Source organism: Carassius carassius, chromosome 20 (assembly GCF_963082965.1).
Source record: "Carassius carassius chromosome 20, fCarCar2.1, whole genome shotgun sequence".
Lineage (NCBI taxonomy): Eukaryota > Metazoa > Chordata > Actinopteri > Cypriniformes > Cyprinidae > Carassius > Carassius carassius.
In genome coordinates this window covers 26030323-26051710 of record NC_081774.1, presented here as the reverse complement: position 1 = coordinate 26051710, position 21388 = coordinate 26030323, and the positions used below count along the sequence as shown (strand labels likewise).

The 21388-nt window shown below is 39.5% G+C and overlaps 2 protein-coding genes across 3 annotated transcripts; one reads left to right on the top strand and one right to left on the bottom strand.

Annotated features, from left to right (window-relative positions):
• Positions 1 to 2831: 2831 nt before the first annotated feature.
• slc25a24l (solute carrier family 25 member 24, like) lies at positions 2832 to 17116 on the bottom strand. 2 transcript variants are annotated; one of them, XM_059500954.1, is made up of 11 exons: positions 16637 to 17116; positions 16399 to 16492; positions 16155 to 16281; positions 15908 to 15995; positions 14685 to 14796; positions 14452 to 14610; positions 8267 to 8404; positions 8065 to 8172; positions 6795 to 6962; positions 6430 to 6568; positions 2832 to 3448 (listed from the first exon to the last, which is right to left on the bottom strand). In XM_059500954.1, exons 2-11 carry the CDS (start codon positions 16438 to 16440, stop codon positions 3264 to 3266), a joined length of 1266 nt encoding a protein of 421 aa, XP_059356937.1. In that variant the 5' UTR covers positions 16441 to 16492; positions 16637 to 17116; the 3' UTR covers positions 2832 to 3263. The 2 variants fall into 2 exon arrangements, with proteins under 2 accessions (XP_059356937.1, XP_059356936.1); XM_059500953.1 differs by having other exon boundaries at positions 16399 to 17116.
• Positions 17117 to 17515: 399 nt separating this feature from the next.
• On the top strand, positions 17516 to 21195 carry dnajb4 (DnaJ heat shock protein family (Hsp40) member B4). The gene is made up of 3 exons (XM_059502331.1): positions 17516 to 17972; positions 18406 to 18983; positions 20221 to 21195. Exons 1-3 carry the CDS (start codon positions 17762 to 17764, stop codon positions 20452 to 20454), a joined length of 1023 nt encoding a protein of 340 aa, XP_059358314.1. The 5' UTR covers positions 17516 to 17761; the 3' UTR covers positions 20455 to 21195.
• The last annotated feature ends 193 nt before the right edge of the window (positions 21196 to 21388 follow it).

Here is a 21388-nt window from a genome sequence, read left to right as displayed (position 1 = left end):
TTTGCTATTTTTGGACCAAAATGTATTTTCGATGCTTCAAAAAATTCTAACTGACCCTCTGATATGTCACATGGACTACTTTGATGATGTTTTTCTTACCTTTCTGGACATGGACAGTATACTGTGCACACAGTTTCAATGGAGGGACTGAGAGCTCTCGGACTAAATCTAAAATATCTTAAACTGTGTTTCGAAGATAAACGGAGGTCTCACGGGTTTGGAACGACATGAGGGTAAGTTATTAATGACATGATTTTTGGGTGAACTATCCCATCTGGACTCCCAAAACCAAAATATGAACCTATTATTACACATAATATGGGCACTTTAATGGAAACTTTAATAGTCCCCTGTGGGTCTCTGGTAAACTGTTGTCTTCTATTGGTGGTATGCAGGGCCGTAGCTGGGGTCAATGGGGCCCCGGTGAAGGTTTACCAGTGGGCCCTGTTTGAAATTGTTTAATTTGTTCGTTCATTTTTTTTATTTGTGCTATTTACACAATGTTTACATTTTTTCAAGTTTGTAGGTGTCAAGGTATAGAAACCGAATAATTAAAGGTAAAATAGCACTGGATAGTCTTCAATGTAAAAATGAAATATACAATCAAACCTAAATTTATTCAGACACCTTCAACATTTCTCACATTAATACAGTTTATTTTCTATCCCTTGTAAAATGGTTATAAAATATGACAAGAACTCAGAGTTAAACTGTGTCAGAACAAATTCATCTTGATAATGTCAGCTAACTTTGATAGAAATGTATGTAATGGATTACAATCAACCAAAACTTCAGACAACTGTCAGCAAGACAATATTTACACAACTATCAATACTTTGTTGACCAATTACCAAGCAATGCTTAATTTTCAGACTGTGGTGTGAAAAGGTTGCATTAGCAATTCAGAAAAAAACAAAAAAAAAAACATAAGCAATACATCGTGCTTTATAAGGTGCTGAATAATTTTTGGTCCCAATTATAGATAGATAGATAGATAGATAGATAGATAGATTTTTTTAATCAATTTCACTAGTAGTTCACTGTATGAAGATTCTTTGGGTATAAAATGTTAAAGTTCGCTTAATTTTGCTATGCTCACTTACATAAATGTATTATTGTGTCCTGTATACTACTAGTAAAATATATATAGATATCAAAAATTATATCTGGTGTCTGAATAATTTTTGGTTTGACTGTTAAAAATACAAAGTAATTCAGTCAAGAGCAGGGAGTAATTTTCTGTCTTTCATTTTCTTGGATTAACATAATAGCAGCCAGTAGCTAAATTAGGCGCGGTCACTTTAAGAGACGATGAACGCATCCCATTTTTTTCCTCAATGGTTTACTTTCACTTAAGAAATAACTGACAGTTTTTTCGAGCATAATTTCCAAGGCGGATATTTTGAAATTGTATGTATTTGTTGGCACAAGAGCAAAAATAAGCAAATTCGGTGTTCAAGTGTTTTGAGACGCATCTCTGCGTGAGCCCTGAACACCAGAACACCGCGGGAATTGGGCTTTTTCACATCCTTTTCTCTTTGTTCAAACTGTGATTTGTATTTGTTCGTTCAGGTGCAGGAGGGACTTCGATGAGAACTTCGCAGAAGAGAGCTGGGTTCAGTTTCAGTGTTGCTGTCTGTGATATGCGGCTCTCTCTCTCGTGCGCACCGAACACAGCGCGCGATTAACCAGCTACTCTGTTAAGCTTTTCCGCGTCTTGTGTTTGGATGCTTTAATGTATAATTCGACAAATGGTTAGGCTTAAAAACATGTGAAAAAGATAAGCTTTCGTGACGATGCGCATCAGTGGCCCTTCAACTGTCCTGAGCATCTTTTTATGCTGGCCTCAGCCAGCCGGTTGAGACCGTTGGGGCCCCCCCTCAGCCGTGGGCCCCTATAATCGTCACCACCTTTCACCCCACCAGCGACGGCCCTGGTGGTATGTAAAAAAAAAAAAACACTAAACGGAATGGAATTTGGCCCAAATAATGGATTTTGGCCCAAAACATACAGTATACTGGAAATCATTTGTAATGGATTTAATGGTTAAAAGTCAAAGGTTTGTAATGTTTGTAAGTGGAAACAATTATTTGCATAACATTACAATAAAAGAAACTTTCCCTGACCAGATATTTGGAAACACAATTAATAATAACACAGTTCAGGGGGTCTGTGTTCATTACATAATGCACAGAACACTCTTTTCTAAATGTACCACTGTGGTTTCTTTGTGTTCACTTGTTTTCCCAACAGCAAAATTTATGCTGATATTGGTAGTTTAGTTTCAAGGTCAGAACATTTACAGAAATGATCCTGTAAATTAATACAGTTGTGGTGTTTAAAACCAACATAGAAAAATAGCATTTGTATAATTTGACTTTTGTTTTAAAACTAAAATTTACTGAGCTATAGCCGTTATAATGTCCTCATGCTAAAAAATGTGGCTCGCCTATGTCCTCTCTCTCTCTCTGTGTGTGTGTGTGTGGATTATTGTGATTTTTTTTATCAGCTGTTTGGACTCTCATTCTGATGGCACCCATTCATTACAGAGGATCCATTGGTGAGTAAAGTGATGTAATGTTAAATTTATTCCTTTAATATTTACAAAATGTTTAGATCACAAGTTTGAAGTCTTTCTCTCTTTCTTGGGAGGGCTCATTGAAACTTTTCTCACTAGCTCACTGCATCTCTACCCATCTTAATTTCATACCTGTAGTTTGGTTCTTTGCAACAAACTTTTTTTTTCATTCAGTACAGATATTGATAGGGTAGACTGAGTACTGTTATAACAGGTTTTATACAGAGTAAAACAATATTCATATACATTCAGGAAGGGTGTTAATGGAATTTATTAGCATATGGAGCTTAGCATAAAAGGAGATATAAATTAATAAAGGAAAAAAATGCCAGATTTTATAAAGGTAAATATGCCTTACAATTTAACACCAGTTTTATATAGTGATTAAGTTTATAGAAGCAAGCAAATAAAGATTTCTGATGTCAGGAAGGTAGGAAACATGGCAAAAAACCATATTGTAATCTGTGAAATACATATTTACCCAATACAGTGCTGCAAATACGAATGCACAGTACAGATACTGTGCTTGTGTACTTGAAATGTGATACTGTGATACTGATACCATAGTCATAAATTGTTACCATAATAGATAACCCAAGACTCTATGTAATCTAACATAATTCAAAGGAATTAAAACAATAAATAAACAAGGTTCATGACATAATTCCTGAAGCATTGTTCAACATTATAAAAATGAAGAAAGCAATATCTCAAATTTTGAGGTCAGGGTGTAATTCAGTAAAGCACAAGGGACCGCTCTTAGAAAGCTAGCAGCCATTCCATTATAAAAACCTCTGACTCCATATTTCTCATAGATTCCAAAGAGTCCTTGAAGAGCATCTGTAGGCTTCTGTGAGCTTGAACAGAAAGCTGAAATTGTGTGGGGAAAAAAACAATAAAGTGGTCAAAAAATAATAATAATTTATAAATGCTAAATAAATTCAGAAGACAAATGCTGTAAAACACATCTGCACGGTCTGGGACTGACAATTTTATTTATAATAGGAGAATATTTAATATTTAGTACTTCACCAGTATGAATACTCTCTGTATGAAAGAACAACTGAAGGTCAAGCTTTTTGCTGTTTTGCCCGCAAATCTTTGAATAATGCTTGCAAAGGAAGACAGGGCCCTTGAAAAGTCTGGAATATATATTTTCAATATGGGGGGGGGGGGGGGCTATGCATAGGGCCTGGGATCTTGTGCAGCGCCCCTGACCACAGAGAGAGTGACTAAAATGTTAAAAAAAGTAGCCACTTTTAACACTGGGAAGTCTAAACATCATTGAAAATGCTAACAAATTAACAAACAGTGTTATTAAAGTGTTACAGTATGTGAACAGAAACTGTATTTAGTGCTCTAAAACAAGACTGAGAGCTACAGTTGTGGCCAAAAGTTTTGAGGATTACATAAATGTTAGTTTTCAAAAAGTTTGCTGCTAAACTGCTTTTAGATCTTTGTTTCAGTTGTTTCTGTGATGTACTGAAATATAATTACAAGCACTTCAAGGCTTTTATCAACAATTACATGACATTTATGCAAAGAGTCAGTATTTGCAGTGTTGGCCCTTCTTTTTCAGGACCTCTGCAATTCGACTGGGCATGCTCTCAATCAACTTCTGGGCCAAATCCTGACTGATAGCAACCCATTCTTTCATAATCACTTCTTGGAGTTTGTCAGAATTAGTGGGTTTTTGTTTGTCCACCCGCCTCTTGAGGATTGACCACAAGTTCTCAATGGGATTAAGATCTGGGGTGTTTCCAGGCCATGGACCCAAAATTTCAACATTCTGGTCCCCGAGCCACTTAGTTATCACTTTTGCCTTATGGCACGGTGCTCCATCGTGCTGGAAAATGCATTGTTCTTCACCAAAATGTTGTTGGATTGTTGGAAGAAGTTGCTGTTGGAGGGAGTTTTGGTACCATTCTTTATTCATGGCTGTGTTTTTGGTCAGAATTGTGAGCACTGTTGGGAACGTTACTTTAAAAAAGTAATTAATTATAGTTACTCACTACTTGTTCCAAAAAGTAACTGAGTTAGTAACTGAATTACTCTATAATAAAAGTAACTCGTTACCAGGGAAAGTAACTATTTGCGTTACTGTAAAAAAGAAGAAAAAAAAAAAGTTGCTATATGTCAAAGAATTTTTTTTTTTAGCAGTTTTCACAAGTCAGTTGAAATAAGTAGAACAGACAGGTGTTCGTACATAACTTTCGAGATTTATTGCACGTCAACAGACAGCAAGAGTTTTATCCTGCACTCTTTGTAAGAAAAGTGTTTTTGGCCACTAGCTTTGTAGATGCGTGTGTCACACATTACATGCACGTTCTTGCCTTTGACTACAATGAATTTGAAGTAGTGCTTATATCTCCACCTTGAAAATGCCAACTTTTCATCGGATTGCTCCGGATTCGCCATTTCTCCTGCTGCTGCGAATCTCTGTGTAGCTGTTGCGTGTGTGTGACTGTGATGAGTGTGTTTGGCGCCGCTGGCGCGTGTGTGTAAAAACACTGGCTCTGATTGGCTACCATGAAACACATGACTCTGCCTTAGCCAATCATAATCGCTTATCTCGTTATTAACCCACCTGCTCACTCGCTGTGTGAGCCAGGGGTGCGTTTGGATTGCATATTAAATCAATGCATAGTAACGCACCGCATTTAACGTTCAGTTACGTTAACGGCGTTGTAACAACGGGAAAAGTAATTAGTTAGATTACCCCGTTACTGAAAAAATAACGTCGTTACCTAACGCCGTTCTTTTAAACGCCGTTATTCCAAACACTGATTGTGAGTGAGCCCACTCCCTTGGATGAGAAGCAACCCCACACAGGAATGGTGTCAGGATGCTTTACTGTTGGCATGACACAGGACTGATGGTAGCGCTCACCTTTTCTTCTCCGGACAAGCCTTTTTCCAGATGCCCCAAACAATCGGAAAGGGGCTTCATTGGAGAATATGACTTTGCCCCAGTCCTCAGCAGTCCATTCACTATACTTTCTGCAGAAGATCAATCTGTCCCTGATGTTTTTTTTTGGAGAGAAGTGGCTTCTTTGCTGCCCTTCTTGACACCAGGCCATCTTCCAAAAGTCTTCGCCTCACTGTGCGTGCAGATGCGCTCACACCTGCCTGCTGCCATTCCTGAGCAAGCTCTGCACTGGTGGCACTTCGATCCCGCAGCTGAATCCTCTTTAGGAGACGATTCTGGCGCTTGCTGGACTTTCTTGGATGCCCTGAAGCCTTCTTTACAAGAATTGAACCTCTTTCCTTGAAGTTCTTGATGATCCTATAAATTGTTGATTTAGGTGCAATTTTAGTAGCCACAATATCCTTGCCTGTGAAGCCATTTTTATGTAACACAATGATGGCTGCACGCGTTTCTTTGCAGGTCACCATGGTTAACAATGGAAGAACAATGATTTCAAGCATCACCCTCCTTTTAACATGTCAAGTCTGCCATTCTAACCCAATCAGCCTGACATAATGATCTCCAGCCTTGTGCTCGTCAACATTCTCACCTGAGTTAACAAGACGATTACTGAAATGATCTCAGCAGGTCCTTTAATGACAGCAATGAAATGCAGTGGAAAGGTTTTTTTGGGATTAAGTTCATTTTCATGGCAAAGAAGGACTATGCAATTCATCTGATCACTCTTCATAACATTCTGGAGTGTATGCAAATTTCTATTTAAACTTAAGCAGCAACTTTTCAAATTTCCAATATTTATGTAATTCTCAAAACTTTTGGCCACGACTGTATATTCTAAGATGAGGAAGATAAAAATGTACATGATTTTACAACACAGAAGACATTTATTTAGGTAATTATCATCAGTTCAGGTTAACGTTCACCTTGAGCTTGCTGGTGAGTTCGGATGACAGCAAGAGGGTAACTGGTGGCCTGTCCTGATGCAAATGCTGCAAAACTGAAGAGGAAGAGCTTGGAGTCACTGAAGTGCTCTGAATCGTGTTTAACCCAGCTCATTATTGACTGCCAGAGGAGAAGAGTTTCATGTTAATGACTGATTCATGATTGGAATAAAATCTAATAAGTTTAAGTTGACTGAAATCAGTCACTATAATTGAACATTTTCATTATTACTTTATTACTTATATAGAAGTGGCAATAATCATTTATATTATTACAGTGCAGTATTAAAGGCTGCTATGTTTAGTAAAAGTGCAGTAAAAATGTAGTAAAATTACAGTACAATTACCTGATGCACTGCACATTCCACTCCAGCATAAGGGATCATGCAAAGTATGCTGGGTTTGAACCCTCTGTAGAAAGCTGACACAGACTCGTTCTGGTAAATCAGCCTGGCACATCCCAAAACTCCATTGTAGGTACCACCAGTCTGGAGATTGAGTCTAACTTTCAACACCTGCCATCAGAAGAATTAAAAAATGAGACCGCAAATTAGTGTTGATCTAATTAGTCACAATTGTGGATGTTAGTCAGTTTGAATGCATTCCATGTCCTGTTGATGAAAATGACTATAATATCGAACGTAATTGTATGTAGGAATTAGGTGACCACTTTTATGACTATATTCATAACTGTGACTGTACATCTCACACTGTCACTATATCTCACAACTGACTCTTTATCTTTCATAATTGTGAATTAAACCAAATAAACTGTGTTTCAGAACCAAATAAACAGACTTTATTTGGCATACTTGTGACTTTGAAAACTTGTAATGACTTTATTTCTTGCGAGTTTAATTATAGCAATCAGGGCACATGACATTTCTTATTTTAAATGTTTTGTTGCAAACAATGTCATTTTAGAAACTGTGAGATACTATTATAATAGTTGTATTAATATTTTGAATATGATTTTATTTTATTTATTTGTTTTTCATTTTAATATCAGCTAAGGTTTTAGTTGTGCTTTGGCTTTCTTGTCTATATTTATTATCTTTTACATAAGTTTTTTTTCCATTTTTTGGTTAACATTTATTGTATTACAAGTAACAAAATCATTATTTATGCTTTTTGGGTTCTTTTTTGGTAACAATTACAGACGATAAATGTAGCAGTTTATTTTGCTGTGCATTTAGCTGTTATATGAGGCAACAGGCTTGTGTAACAAAGCTACATTAGACATCATTCTCTGTAGGGAATTAAGCATGAAAATAATACAACACAAAGATAAAGAATCAGTTATACAACTAATTTGCATCCATATTCGCTCTTTATATTGTTGTATCCTGCCTTGTTGTAAAGTAAATTAGAAAGTAATATGATATGAATATTTCTCAATGTGTCGATTGTGTTCTGAAAAAGAAAGAAAAAAATATAACTGACTTAAAGGATTATTGCCTTAGTGTTACTGGTTATTGCATGAGAAATTATTTGTAAAAGTTCAACTTTAGATATAAATGATGACAGATATGACAACTACACACTTTCTTTCACAAACATTTCACAAACAACACCTCTAACAGTAAGGAACTCCAACCTGTTGTGTCACTGTGATACCTCTAAGGGATAGAACGCAGCATGTGCCACGGCCCCTGACACACAGCCCAGACCAAACCTTTCATGGACTGACAGACTGTCCCTCACGCCAAGTGTGTACATCCTCATCTGTAAGGACAGTCAGATAAAGAATGTTCATGTTTGAACATTTGTGTTCATGTAAGCGAATGTGTGTGTGTGTGTGGGGAGGGGCGGGGCACACCTGGGCATAGATGAAGCACTGAAGCGTTGATTGTGGTGTTCCTTTAAGAACATTCACAGCATTTCCTTGCCACAAGGATCTAAAACCTCCAGTCTGCAGCTCTCGGAATCCCAGAGACACAGCTTTAGATCCAAAAACCTGTTTAGCAAATTGCACTGTTTAGGCTATTATTGTCAGATCAGACACTCACAGTTTTACAAATTAAATATATTGTGATTACATCAAATTGAATTGAAATACAAATTCTTTCTAAACTAAAGAATTGCTCTGAGTGTACTTTTCTTGAGACTATTAATTTGAAAGATCTAACAAAATTCAAAATTAGTGTTCCTCTTCAGGAACTCGATCTGTGTCGAAAATGCTTTGGGGAACGCGTTTAGCCTGAGCAACTCTGAATATCATATCAAATCTGTGTTATAGAAGAGCGTGACATCACGGGCGGGGTGACCTAAGCGACCAGGAAGCTATAAAGGCAAGAGCCCACGCAGCTGGCTTCAGCTTCGCGTATTTCAGCAAGCGCTCTGTGTGTGCATGTCATTCTGTCTTGTCAGTCTTATTTATTGTTGTTTGTCACTATTAGATCCTCAAGAGTAAACAATAGTCAAAGAGCAAAGCTAAGACGAGACATCTGAAAGGCGAATTCAGATCGCGTTTCAGATTGTGTGTTCATCACGAGTGGGAATACACGGTCTGTGCGCGGTCTGCCTGGGATCGAGGCACGCTGTTTCGGCTCTTGAGGGAGCTGACTGCCAGCACTGGTACAAGCCAGTGTGGACGCTTCGATCCCGGGGGACTCTCTCGAGGGGGAGTCTTCGCCAGCGTTCCTCGCGGTGTCGGTCCCTCTTTCGCCGAGGCGGAGCGGCGCCTGCACTCGCTGGGTTCGCAGATAAGATCTGCTACAGGGTATGGAGACGGGCGCGTCCCTATCTCCTACCTCACCCGCCAGATCTGCCCGATCTCCGGGTGCGGAAGCCCGAGTGTTGCGGTCCTTCCCCCCAAGTGACGTCCGTGATGCACCGCCTTTTAAAACTTGATTAAAACGGAGGGCGTCGATGAGCAAAGTTGCACAAACATAAGCTGCATAAACATCAGTTGCACAGACAAAGAGATTGAAGTTCAAAATGCTCACGATTAAGCATGTAGTAGCTCAGATCAGGTCCGAGGACTGGTTCGTCACAATAGATCTCAAAGATGCATACTTCCACATATCCATCCTTCCACAACACAGGAAGTTTCTGAGGTTTGCTTTCGGGGGCGAAGCCTACCAATATTGAGTACTTCCCATCGGCCTTGCACTCTCACCCCACACGTTCACAAAATGTGTAGACGCGGCTCTGGTTCCCCTGCGCATGCAGGGCGTCCGCATTCTCAACTATATCGATGATTGGTTGATCTTAGCTCAGTCAGAGCAGGTTGCGGCTCGGCATCGAGATGTCGTTCTCGCACATATGGGGGAGCTGGGTTTGAGACTGAATGCCAAGAAGAGTGTACTTTCTCCGGTTCAGAGAACCACCTATCTAGGCGTAGTATAGGATTCGACCGCTTTGCAGGCACGATTGTCCCCTGCTCGTATCGAGTCGATCCTCATCTCAGTCGAGAGAGTCAGAGAAGGCCAGCCACTCACTGTCAAACAATTTCAAAAATTGTTGGGTCTGATGGCAGCTGCGTCCAACTTGATACCTCTTGTCCTGCTGTACATGAGACCCCTACAGTGGTGGCTCAAGATCAAGGGATTTTCCCCGAGGGGCAATCCACTTCGCACTATCAAGGTCACGCGGCGCTACCTCCGTGTCTTAGACACATGGAAGAAACCTTGGTTCTTGAATCGGGGCCCGGTGTTGGGAGCTCCTTATCGCCGTGTAATACTAGTGACGGATGCATCCCTCACTGGCTGGGGTGCAGTCATGATTGGCCACCCTGCCCGTGGTCTGTGGAGCGGTCGCCATCTGACATGGCATATCAATTGTCTAGAAATGCTAGCAGTTTATCGTGCACTGAAGCACTTCCTCCCAGACCTAAGGGGTCACCATGTGTTGGTGCGCACCGACAACACATCGGTGGTCTCTTACATCAACCACCAGGGAGGTCTGCGTTCGCGCCCCTTGTACAAGCTGGCGCACCAGATCTTTGTGTGGTCCCAGAGCAAACTCCTCTCATTAAGAGCAGTATACATTCTTGGGAAACTAAATAAGGGAGCAGACATACAGTCGTGGCCAAACGTTTTGAGAATTACATAAATATTAGTTTTCAAAAAGTTTGCTGCTAAACTGCTTTTAGATCTTTGTTTCAGTTGTTTCTGTGATGTACTGAAATATAATTACAAGCACTTCATACGTTTCAAAGGCTTTTATCGACAATTACATGACATTTATGCAAAGAGTCAGTATTTGCAGTGTTGGCCCTTCTTTTTCAGGACCTCTGCAATTCGACTGGGCATGCTCTCAATCAACTTCTGGGCCAAATCCTGACTGATAGCTACCCATTCTTTCATAATCACTTCTTGGAGTTTGTCAGAATTAGTGGGTTTTTGTTTGTCTACCCACTTCTTGAGGATTGACCACAAGTTCTCAATGGGATTAAGATCTGGGGAGTTTCCAGGCCATGGACCCAAAATTTCAACATTCTGGTCCCCGAGCCACTAAGTTATCACTTTTGCCTTATGGCACTGTGCTCCATCGTGCTGGAAAATGCATTGTTCTTCACCAAACTGTTGTTGGATTGTTGAAAGAAGTTGCTGTTGGAGGGTGTTTTGGTACCATTCTTTATTCATGGCTGTGTTTTTGGGCAGAATTGTGAGTGAGCCCACTCCCTTGGATGAGAAGCAACCCCACACATGAATGGTGTCAGGATGCTTTACTGTTGGCATGACACAGGACTGATGGTAGCGCTCACCTTTTCTTCTCCGGACAAGCATTTTTCCAGATTCCCCAAACAATCGGAAAGGGGCTTCATTGGAGAATATGACTTTGCCCCAGTCCTCAGCAGTCCATTTACTATACTTAGTGCAGAAGATCAATCTGTCCCTGATGTTTTTTTTTTGGAGAGAAGTGGCTTCATTGCTGCCCTTCTTGACACCAGGTCATCTTCCAAAAATCTTCGCCTCACTGTGCGTGCAGATGCGCTCACACCTGCCTGCTGCCATTCCTGAGCAAGCTCTGCACTGGTGGCACTCCGATCCCGCAGCTGAATCCTCTTTAGGAGGCGATCCTGGCCCTTGCTGGACTTTCTTGGACGCCCTGAAGCCTTCTTTACAAGAATTGAACCTCTTTCCTTGAAGTTCTTGATGATCCTATAAATTGTTGATTTAGGTGCAATCTTAGTAGCCACAATATCCTTGCCTGTGAAGCCATTTTTATGCAACGCATAAATTTTTTTGGCAGGACTCAAGTAGACCTTTCTGCGACTCAAGAGACATTTCAATGTCCCTTTTGGTTCTCTCTAGTTCATCCAGCTCCTCTGAGACTGGACACTATGGTACAGACTTGGCTGAGGCTTCGTCTGTACGCCTTTCCCCCTATTGCTCTGCTCCCGGGAGTTCTGGCGAGAGTACGCCGGGACAGGGTCCGTCTGTTATTAGTAGCCCCGTTCTGGCCGGGCCGAGTATGGTTCGCAGACCTGGTCTCACAGGCACAGGGCACGATAATTCACCCTCGCCCGGAGTCGTGGAAGCTGTGGGTGTGGCCCCTGAGGTGGTACAACTATTAGCAGCTGCTCTCTCAACCGAGGTTGTTGAGACCCTCCTCCAATCCAGAGCTCCCTCAACGAGGAAACTGTACGCCCTGAGGTGGAAACTCTTCACCTCATGGTGCAGAGACCGCCAGCTAGACCTAGCAAACTGCCCAGTTGGTACAGTTCTGGAGTTTCTACAGGCCAGGCTCTCTGCAGGGTTGACCCACTCCAAGCTGAAGGTTTACGTGGCGGCCATTGCAGCCTACCACGCCCTTCTTGATGGCCAGTCTTTGGGAAGACACCCCTTAGTTATACGTTTCCTCCGCGGTGCGCTGAGGCTGAGACCTCCAGTACGGTCCCGTGTTCCCCCCTGGGACTTGGGTGTGGTGTTAGAGGCTCTTTGCTAATCTCCATTCAAACCGATTCAAGATATCTCGCAGACATCTGACTCTTAAAACCGCCTTTCTGTTGGCCTTTACCTCTCTGAGGAGAGTAGGAGATTTACAGGCCCTCTCAGTGGCCCCTACCTATCTTGATTTTGCACCTGGCATGACCAAAGTGTTCATATACCCTCGAGCGGGATATGTTCCTAAGGTGCCCTCTATCACACCACAACCTGTAGTGCTGCAGGCCTTCTGTCCTCCTCCCTTTCGGGAGCCCGACCAAGAGAAGCTAAATTGTGTGTCCAGCTTGAGCGCAAGAGGGGTTTCCTGCTTCTAAGCAGACTATTAGTCGTTGGATAGTTGAGACTCTCAACGCCACTTTGAGTCCTCTGGTCGTCCCCCGCTGTTGGGAGCCAAGGCTTACTCTACATGGGGTATGGCAGCCTCCAAGGCCTTTCTAGCAGGTGTGTCCATGCTGGACATCTGCAATGCTGCGGGGTGGTCCACGCCTCCTACTTTTGCAAGATTCTATGGCTTAGACATGCCAGTCACTCCAGGCACTTCAGTCCTCTCATCCTAAGCTGTGCTCTTCGGATACACAATAGGCAGGGGTTTGGTAGTCTGGCAGCGTTGGTACTCGTTCCCCAAAGCGTTTTCGACGCAGCTCGAGTTCCTGAAGAGGAACGTCTCTAGGTTACGTATGTAACCCTAGTTCCTCGAGGGAACGAGACGCTGTGTCTCGAGGCCATACCCCCGGCACCCCTGCCGGCGCTTGCTGGTACTCGAAGCTGAAGCCAGCTGCGCGGCTCGTGCCTTTATAGCTTCCTGGTCACTTACGTCACCCCGCCCTTGACGTCACGCTCTTCTATAAGACAGATTGGATATGATATTCAGAGTCGCTCACGCTAAACGCGTTCCCCAAAGCATTTTCGACGCAGCGTCTCGTTCCCTCGAGGAACTAGGGTTACATACGTAACCTAGAGACGTTTCTTTATGACATTGTATGATATTTTTGAATATGGCTTGATTCAATGTACAGATTGTTCTGGAAATGTATGCAAAATGCTAATTAATGCATATTTAATTCGATAATGCCCTAATGGCACATTTAAACATTTGAGAAAACTTGTAATGCAAAAAATGCTTGCAATTCTTAATGAAATCATTCGGCTGGGGAAGTCTGACAGTATCTATTAGTTAACTTTTTTTACCCTGCTCATCTGGGTTGTCTGGCCTATATGTAAACATACATTTTAAATGTATATTTACATTTATTCATTTAGCAGACACTTTTATCAAAAACGACTTACAGCTGAGGATAACAATAAGTGATTCCATCATAAAGAGACAAATAAATGCAGGAAGTACATGCAATACAACTAAAGATACACCTACAAGAAATAATAATGATGATGAGTTTTTCTTCTCTGAAAAAAATAAACATTACATTACAGTGTCATCATCATTTCTTGTACAGTAGGTGTATCTTGTATATCTTGTGTATACTTTATTTCCTTTGATTTTACAACCAAAATGGCTTTTCACTTCTGAAATATTTAACCCTGGGTCATCCCCAGGTAAACACTTGTGTTATCTCTTACAATCAGGGTTTACTCAAACTCTAGGGTTTACAATTAATCCTGAGTGTTCATATGCTGACATTCACAGCTAACATTTATTCCTATCCAGTTCAAGTTTTATTTGCACTGTCATTGATTGGACAAATGCATCACTTGACCTGTTTACACAAAACACATTTTCACATTATATATTGCCGACTGCTATCCAGTTTTTCCTGAATAGAGATAAGAATTAAAAAGTGTCTTCTTCACTCCAGTTATTCATTTTCCATCACCATTTGATATTTTCGCCCATAAACGCTGAAACGTTTATACAATGTATAAATCCTGTTCCAGAGCAGGGTTTCATAACCCCAGGAATTACAAGTCACCTTTATTTATATAGCGCTTTTAACAATATAGATTGTAACAAAGAAACTGAACAGCATTAAATAAGAAAATAGGGTGTCAATAAAGAAAAAAGGCAGTTTATCATTGAAATCAATGATGTCATCATCCAGCTCAGTTCAGTTTAAATAGTATCTTTTTTTTTGTTATGACTAACAAAACCTACCTGAAGTCGTGTCTTTAACTGGTCTATTGGTGCAGTCACAGTTCTAGACACAGCATCTGCCAAACCTGCGGCCAATATAAAGTTCCCCCAGATAGACAGGTCTGTCTCCTGCTGGGTTAACTCAACAGGCATAGAGCGGCTCTCTCCTACATCAAACACCTAAAAAGACAACATCCTTTTAGAAACCTGCTTATGAACATTGCAGATTAAATGTATAAATGCATTTTTTTTACCAGGTTATGTTTCCAGGAAGATACCAACTCTTCAATGTTTTCTGCTGGGTTAATGATGATGTGCTTGAGGAATTCCTCCCAGTCTACCGTCATAGAGTTGTCTTCATCCATCCTAATGACAATCAGAATTTCACATTAATAATCTATCTTATTAATAACATAATAAATACAAATATGCATACATGTCATGCATTTAACTTAACCCAATTAATCTAAATTTTTCCCCAAACATTTAAATATCCAAATGATGTATGAAATAATAATATTTTTATTTATTTTATTTATTGGAAAAGCAGAATTGTGGTGGGATAATGTGTGTACTACATTATAAATTTCCTTCACTCATAAAAATTGTTATATATCTTAGCCCAGCTATTTTAGAATGTTTGATCATATTCTAATTTTACTATTATGCATAAAATAGCCATTAAGCAACAATGATAGGAATACTGAGATAAAATACAAAATAATACAACCATTAACATATTTCAAAATTGTTACTTTTTTGTATGTTTATATTGGTGCTACCAGTATTACATCATTAATATTGTAACATATTTGTAACATCAGAAATTTTAATTTAGTGCAATATTTTGTCATGGCAACATTTTAGTGCTGTTTTCACTAACAACTTGCGATTTGATTTATATTGTATACCTAAGTATAAGTTCTCTGTTATCCCACCGGTCACTATTGTGACCATCAAGATGTTTAATCATTCTATGACCACACTCAACAAAACTGACTATATGTGAATTCATATATTAATACTATAAACCTCAAAGATAATATGTACCAAAGATCTTTGTCATATTTTTATGTCAACATACTTTACTAGCCTTTTGTTTCGGAGCTTTGATGCAGCCATCATCTTCTCATGGTGCAAACAGGAAATAAACTGCTTTGGTCATGTGATAGTTTGCACTAAGCATGTGGAACTGCACATATTTAATTGAGTCCCTTTATTTTTTTTTCCATATTTGCAGGAAGTGCACTAAAACATCAGTCAATAAGAGCTTTATAAATGAAAACCTTTTTCAAGGTCATGTGGGATTAAATGGGTTTCAAACTGTCACATAACAGAGTCTATTTGAGATTTACATAAATCTGTAGGCTATATGTCGAAGTATCTGCCTCATCTAACACACATGGGGTGATCTTGATGTTTGTGACTTGGTAAACTATTGCAAATATGAAGGCAACACCACCATCAGGCATCTTACATTTGAATGATCCGCTTTGCGTTGGGTTTTGATATGACCAAACCTAATTCCTTAAACAGAGACATTATATCCTCCAGGTCAACGGATCCTATATAAAAATAGAGATTATACAAATAAAGTTTTTCCACTTTCTTGTTACATTGTTTTGTGCGCAAAGAGCACATGTTACACTTCTAAACAAAGACCAGATATAAAACATAAAGCTGTTTCAAACAGAAAATATGGATATTTGTCACAGAGAGCTTACCACATTTATTTCTGTCAAGGGCATGGAAATCTATTTTCCATTTCTTCTCTTTGTCCATCATGTAAATAAGAAATTCCTGATAGTTTAGACGTCCATCTTCATTTTGGTCATAACTGGACATAATAGCCTAGACGAAAGAACTGTATTTACTGGCAATAATGCAATCGAGATACATATGAATACTTTTGGCTGCATCTCTACAAATGTGTCAGTAGCTATGTAATTCCACACAAAGAAGTCTTACCTGAACCTTTTCACAAACTGGTTCCACACCTATCCTTCGCATTTCACTCTGCAGCTCTTCTGTAGATATAAACCCGTCTTTATTCTTGTCGAGTCTATCAAATAAGCCGCGGAATTGATCCATGGTTAGTTTTGTTATCCAATGTAAAAGAAAAACGGTCGTATTTAAATGATAGGGAAATAGTTTTAAGTAGCCTAAGTCTATTAGTTTAATTTGTGGTGAATGACTGTATTTTCACCTTATTTACTCTGATAATGCTGAGTCACATCTCTCGCCAGAGAATGGAGTAATGCGGTGGTCTTGAATCAGCATCTCAAAGGGAAAATGCATGCTATACCGACGCTAACCAGTAGATGGAACTGTGGCGCTGTTATATGGATAAGCAATGCAGTCAAAATTGTAAAGTCAAGTCAGTAGGCCTATTGTTTACAGACCAAACATGGTTATTACTGGTTATTTCCTTTATGTTGTTTTAGACTCGTTATCTAATATTTTTTCAAAGATTGCTTCAAGTATGCAAAGCAGGTCTGAGTGAGGAGAAGGTTGAGATGGGGAGGAAACTGGATCTTTTTCTGGCAGGCTGCCACCTGCCAGTTAAAGATCGAACTACTATTCTTAGAGAGGTGCCTTTTATTATCTCATATTTTCCATCTATTTTCAGAAAATGACGTCTAATTGCCTGCATCCATAGCAAATTTAATGATTAGCTGCAAGACAATTGTAGTATAACAGTTTATTTAGTAATGTTTTTGACGTATGTTTCCCTGGTGGTGTTTTGTGTTTGTTTAATGTCTATCATTAGCTGGTGTTCATGGAAAGTCCAACTTTGATGAAGTCATCAGATGTTTTTTTTTTTTTTTTTTTTTTTTTTTTAACACGTGTATTATTATAATGTTGTGAATATATTTTAAGACAAAAAACAGATTTTAGTGGTTCAAGGTTGGTATAATAACATTATCATCTACTCTGAAGTGTAGCCTACATTATGAACTATAAAATATCCAGCCACTAAAATGCCATCCCATAATATTCATCGATATATGGATGGATGGATGGATGGATAGATACTTGTGCTCGAGTGAATATAGATTGATCTGAAATGGGAAATGACGTGCCTCAGCTTCTAGAAAGCACACTCTTGATTCTAGAGCTGCAGTGGTACAGGGGAGGGAGCAATGGCTATTTAAAGAGGGTAAAATAACACAAGATCTTTAGCGCTGAGTAACCGCCTCCAAACAGACACGACAGGATCAACTGATCATCTGTATAACGGTTTAAAGAGGCAGGCTTTGACACGGTAACCACGACGGTGCATTGTCTTTTTCAAGAGACAGACGGATCCTCGGGAAGCGGATAGGAGAAAATGGGCAAAGATTATTACAAAATATTGGGAATCGCGAAAGGAGCATCAGACGACGACATCAAAAAAGCGTACAGAAAACAGGCTCTGAAATGGCATCCTGACAAAAACAAGACGGCCAACGCGGAGGAGAAATTCAAGGAGGTCGCGGAGGCTTATGAAGTTCTTAGTGATCCAAAGAAACGAGAAATATATGACCAGTACGGCGAAGAGGGTAGGCTTGCTTCATCTCTGTAATATCCGTAAAAACAACGAAAATATGAATGCTTAATCCTTCTGTCTGCTAATCTCTTAAATGTAGCCTATCGGATGTACAAGTAATGAAAACAATATCAATACAAAGTTGACCATAGGGATATGGTTTATTGTCCTTTCCATAACCCTACCAACACATTGGCTGTTTAAAATCGGGAAAAGCCTCTGTATGTTCTGTAGGCTATTTAAGCGTCGAAATTGCATATGTCACCGCTGTTATTAATTAGGCTCTAGTTTGACATGGGCATGATTTATCTGTTTGTTTATTAAGCATTCTGCAGTGGGGTGCATAGTAATTAAAGCCTTTAACCTCATGGGCCCTGTGGCCTATATCTTCCTCAGTTTGTTTTCCAGAAATAAAATGTGTGTTTTGTAAAATCTGTGCATTTTAGGCCTTAAAGGAGGTGGAGGGGCGACCGACGGGCCAGGAGGCAACTTCACCTACACCTTCCATGGAGATCCTCACGCGACGTTTGCCACGTTTTTCGGGGGAGCCAATCCTTTCGAGATGATTTTTGGCAGGAAAGTCAATGGACGAGATGACGATGACATGGAGGTGGACGGAAATGACCCCTTTGGTTCTTTCACGAGTTTTAACATAAATGGGTTTCCACGCGAGCGGCACGTTGGTCAGGGTGGCCCGCCGCGCAGAAAACAGGACCCCGCGATCCACCACGAGCTCCGGGTGTCTCTAGAGGAGGTCTTTCACGGATGCACCAAGCGCATGAAAATCTCACGCAAGCGCTTGAATCCAGACGGCCGGACCTTGAGGACCGAGGACAAAATCCTCACTATTGAGATCAAGCGTGGGTGGAAAGAGGGAACCAAAATCACGTTTCCACGCGAGGGTGACGAAACGCCTAATACTATTCCTGCCGATATTGTGTTTGTCATTAAAGACAAGCCCCACGTCCACTTTCGCCGAGAGGGGTCTGATATCGTGTACCCGGTCCGGGTCAGTTTGCGCCAGGTGAGAGAAGCCCCTTACAAATTAATTTGTCATCTATCTATCTATCTATCTATCTATCTATCTATCTATCTATCTATCTATCTATCTATATATCTATCTATCTATCTATCTATCTATCTATCTATGACTGTCTGTCTGTATGTTTATTCATCTGACTGTAAATGTGTATCCCTCTTTCAATCCATCCGACTTTCCATCCAAGACAATATAGCCTGTAGATAATATATAGATTTTTTACCTTAATAAGATGTTATTTTTTTTACTTCCAAAAGTAAAAAATAACTAAATTACATAATATAGATTTTCACCTTGTAAATTATATGGCAATTCATTATTTTTACTTCCAATAAATGTAATTTAAACAGTATTTAACAGTAAAATTAGGCCTACATGTATTAAATATATACCTGTTATTAATCCCATTAAATGCAAGCAAATTTTCCACAATTAAGGTAGGTTAGATTACAGTAAGAAGTACAGTTTAGCTTGTTAAATTGCCAGTTAACATGATTTTACTGTACAATTTTGTGTCAATTAAAAAATATAAACACTTTTACAGTCTATAGACCTATCTTATATGTGCAGGATTGTATAAGGCAAGGTTTTATACATTTGCCTAGCTAGAAAGAAAGGAATGTCAAATTCTTTGTGTGAAATCTTGTCTCTTACATAATGCAGTTTGGACAGGAATCAGCTGTTGTGAGATGCCAGGAAAAGAAGCTCGCTCACTTAAACTGTTACAGGGCCATCAAGATGGACATATATGACAGAATCATTGATGACAGTGCCTGTGTCTGTATATGTAATGACACAGAGTGGCCGTCAAACCAGTAAAATATGCTTTCAGGCTGTTGGATGGGACATAGGCAACAAAAGAGAAAAAGTTGGATGTATTTTTGCTCAAAATATCTGCAGTATAGTATATGAAAGATTAAACTAAACGAATGCATATCTAAAAGCAGGTTCAATTCAGTTACAGAGTTACTGTCTCAGAGTTGAAAGTGTCTCGCACCAGGCATCCATTAAAACATAGTCAATCATTTTTTATAAATGGAGGCAATGTCAAATTTAGATATTCCTATAGTAGTTATGCAGTTATGAACAGTTATAAATACTAACGATACTGGTTTTATGTGTTCTTTCTCTTAAAGCATATTTAAAGTTGAGAGAATACTATTTAGAATATTATTGTGAAGTGTTACCAATATTTCTTATCCTTTCTAATCTTTGCTCATAGTCATTGTGTGGCTGCTCTGTGACCGTGTCGACGATAGATGGTAAAACGTGCAATATGAAGATAACTGATGTTGTCAAACCTGGCATGAGGAAGATCATTGCTGGACAAGGACTGCCCTTCCCAAAGAACCCGGAACAAAGAGGGGACCTTATTGTGGAGTTTGATGTGAACTTCCCTGACAGTCTGCCATCTAATGCCAAGGATGTCCTGAAACGACACTTACCGGTCTCATAAAGTGAGCTTGGACAGACTTTTGTGACATTTCTACATGAACAATTCAGTCCCCTTCATATATGACAAATCAGATTTTGGGAATGTGCAATTTCTATTTTTTATCTAAATGTGTGTTAAATATATGTGTGTGTTTGTTATATATCTGATACATATATATGAATTATGTTGCATGCTTGTGAATGTCAGTGACAGTGCCAACTCAAAGTGCAATCGGTGTCCAGTTATTTACAAAGTTAGTTATTTGTATGCTTCTTTTGAATTGTGCAGTATTGAAAAAAGTGTTTTACAGACTAAATTATACAGATCTATTTGTTTGCCTTATACAAGTAGATCCCATCTGTACTGACAGATGATGTACTGTTATTCTTTCTAAATGCACAATATGATATATAATTTTAGTAAATGATGCAGTGAACTGTGATGGTGCCATGGATACTTGCCTTCATTTGTAAAAGCATTTAGCATCTAATAATGCCTTTTCAGATCTGATTCATCAGATTCTTTTAAATGTGAGTAACGGACTCACATAATGTAGCTGTCTTTGACAGAGACCAAAAAATTGGTTTCTTGTGCTGTTGGTTCTTAGCATACCATGTTTATTCATGGAAAGTTTGGAAAGCGTTTGCATTATTAGAATTACTTTATCTTACATTGACTACTCCTAGTGCATTGTGTTGATAGTCTCTCCTTAAATCTTTATGATACAATTGAATAAAATTGTAGGAGGTGCAGAACCCTCAATACTGTACACGTGATTCATTGAAATATCCGCCAGAGGACGCCACGTTTAAAACAAGACTACATGAGGGGAATAAGGTCCAAATAGTCAGCAACCTTTGCTACTCAGAATTAGTAATCGTATCAGTGATGCATATGATTTCTGAAAGCAGAAACGAGATTTTAAATATCAGTGAAAACAATTATGGCAAACAAG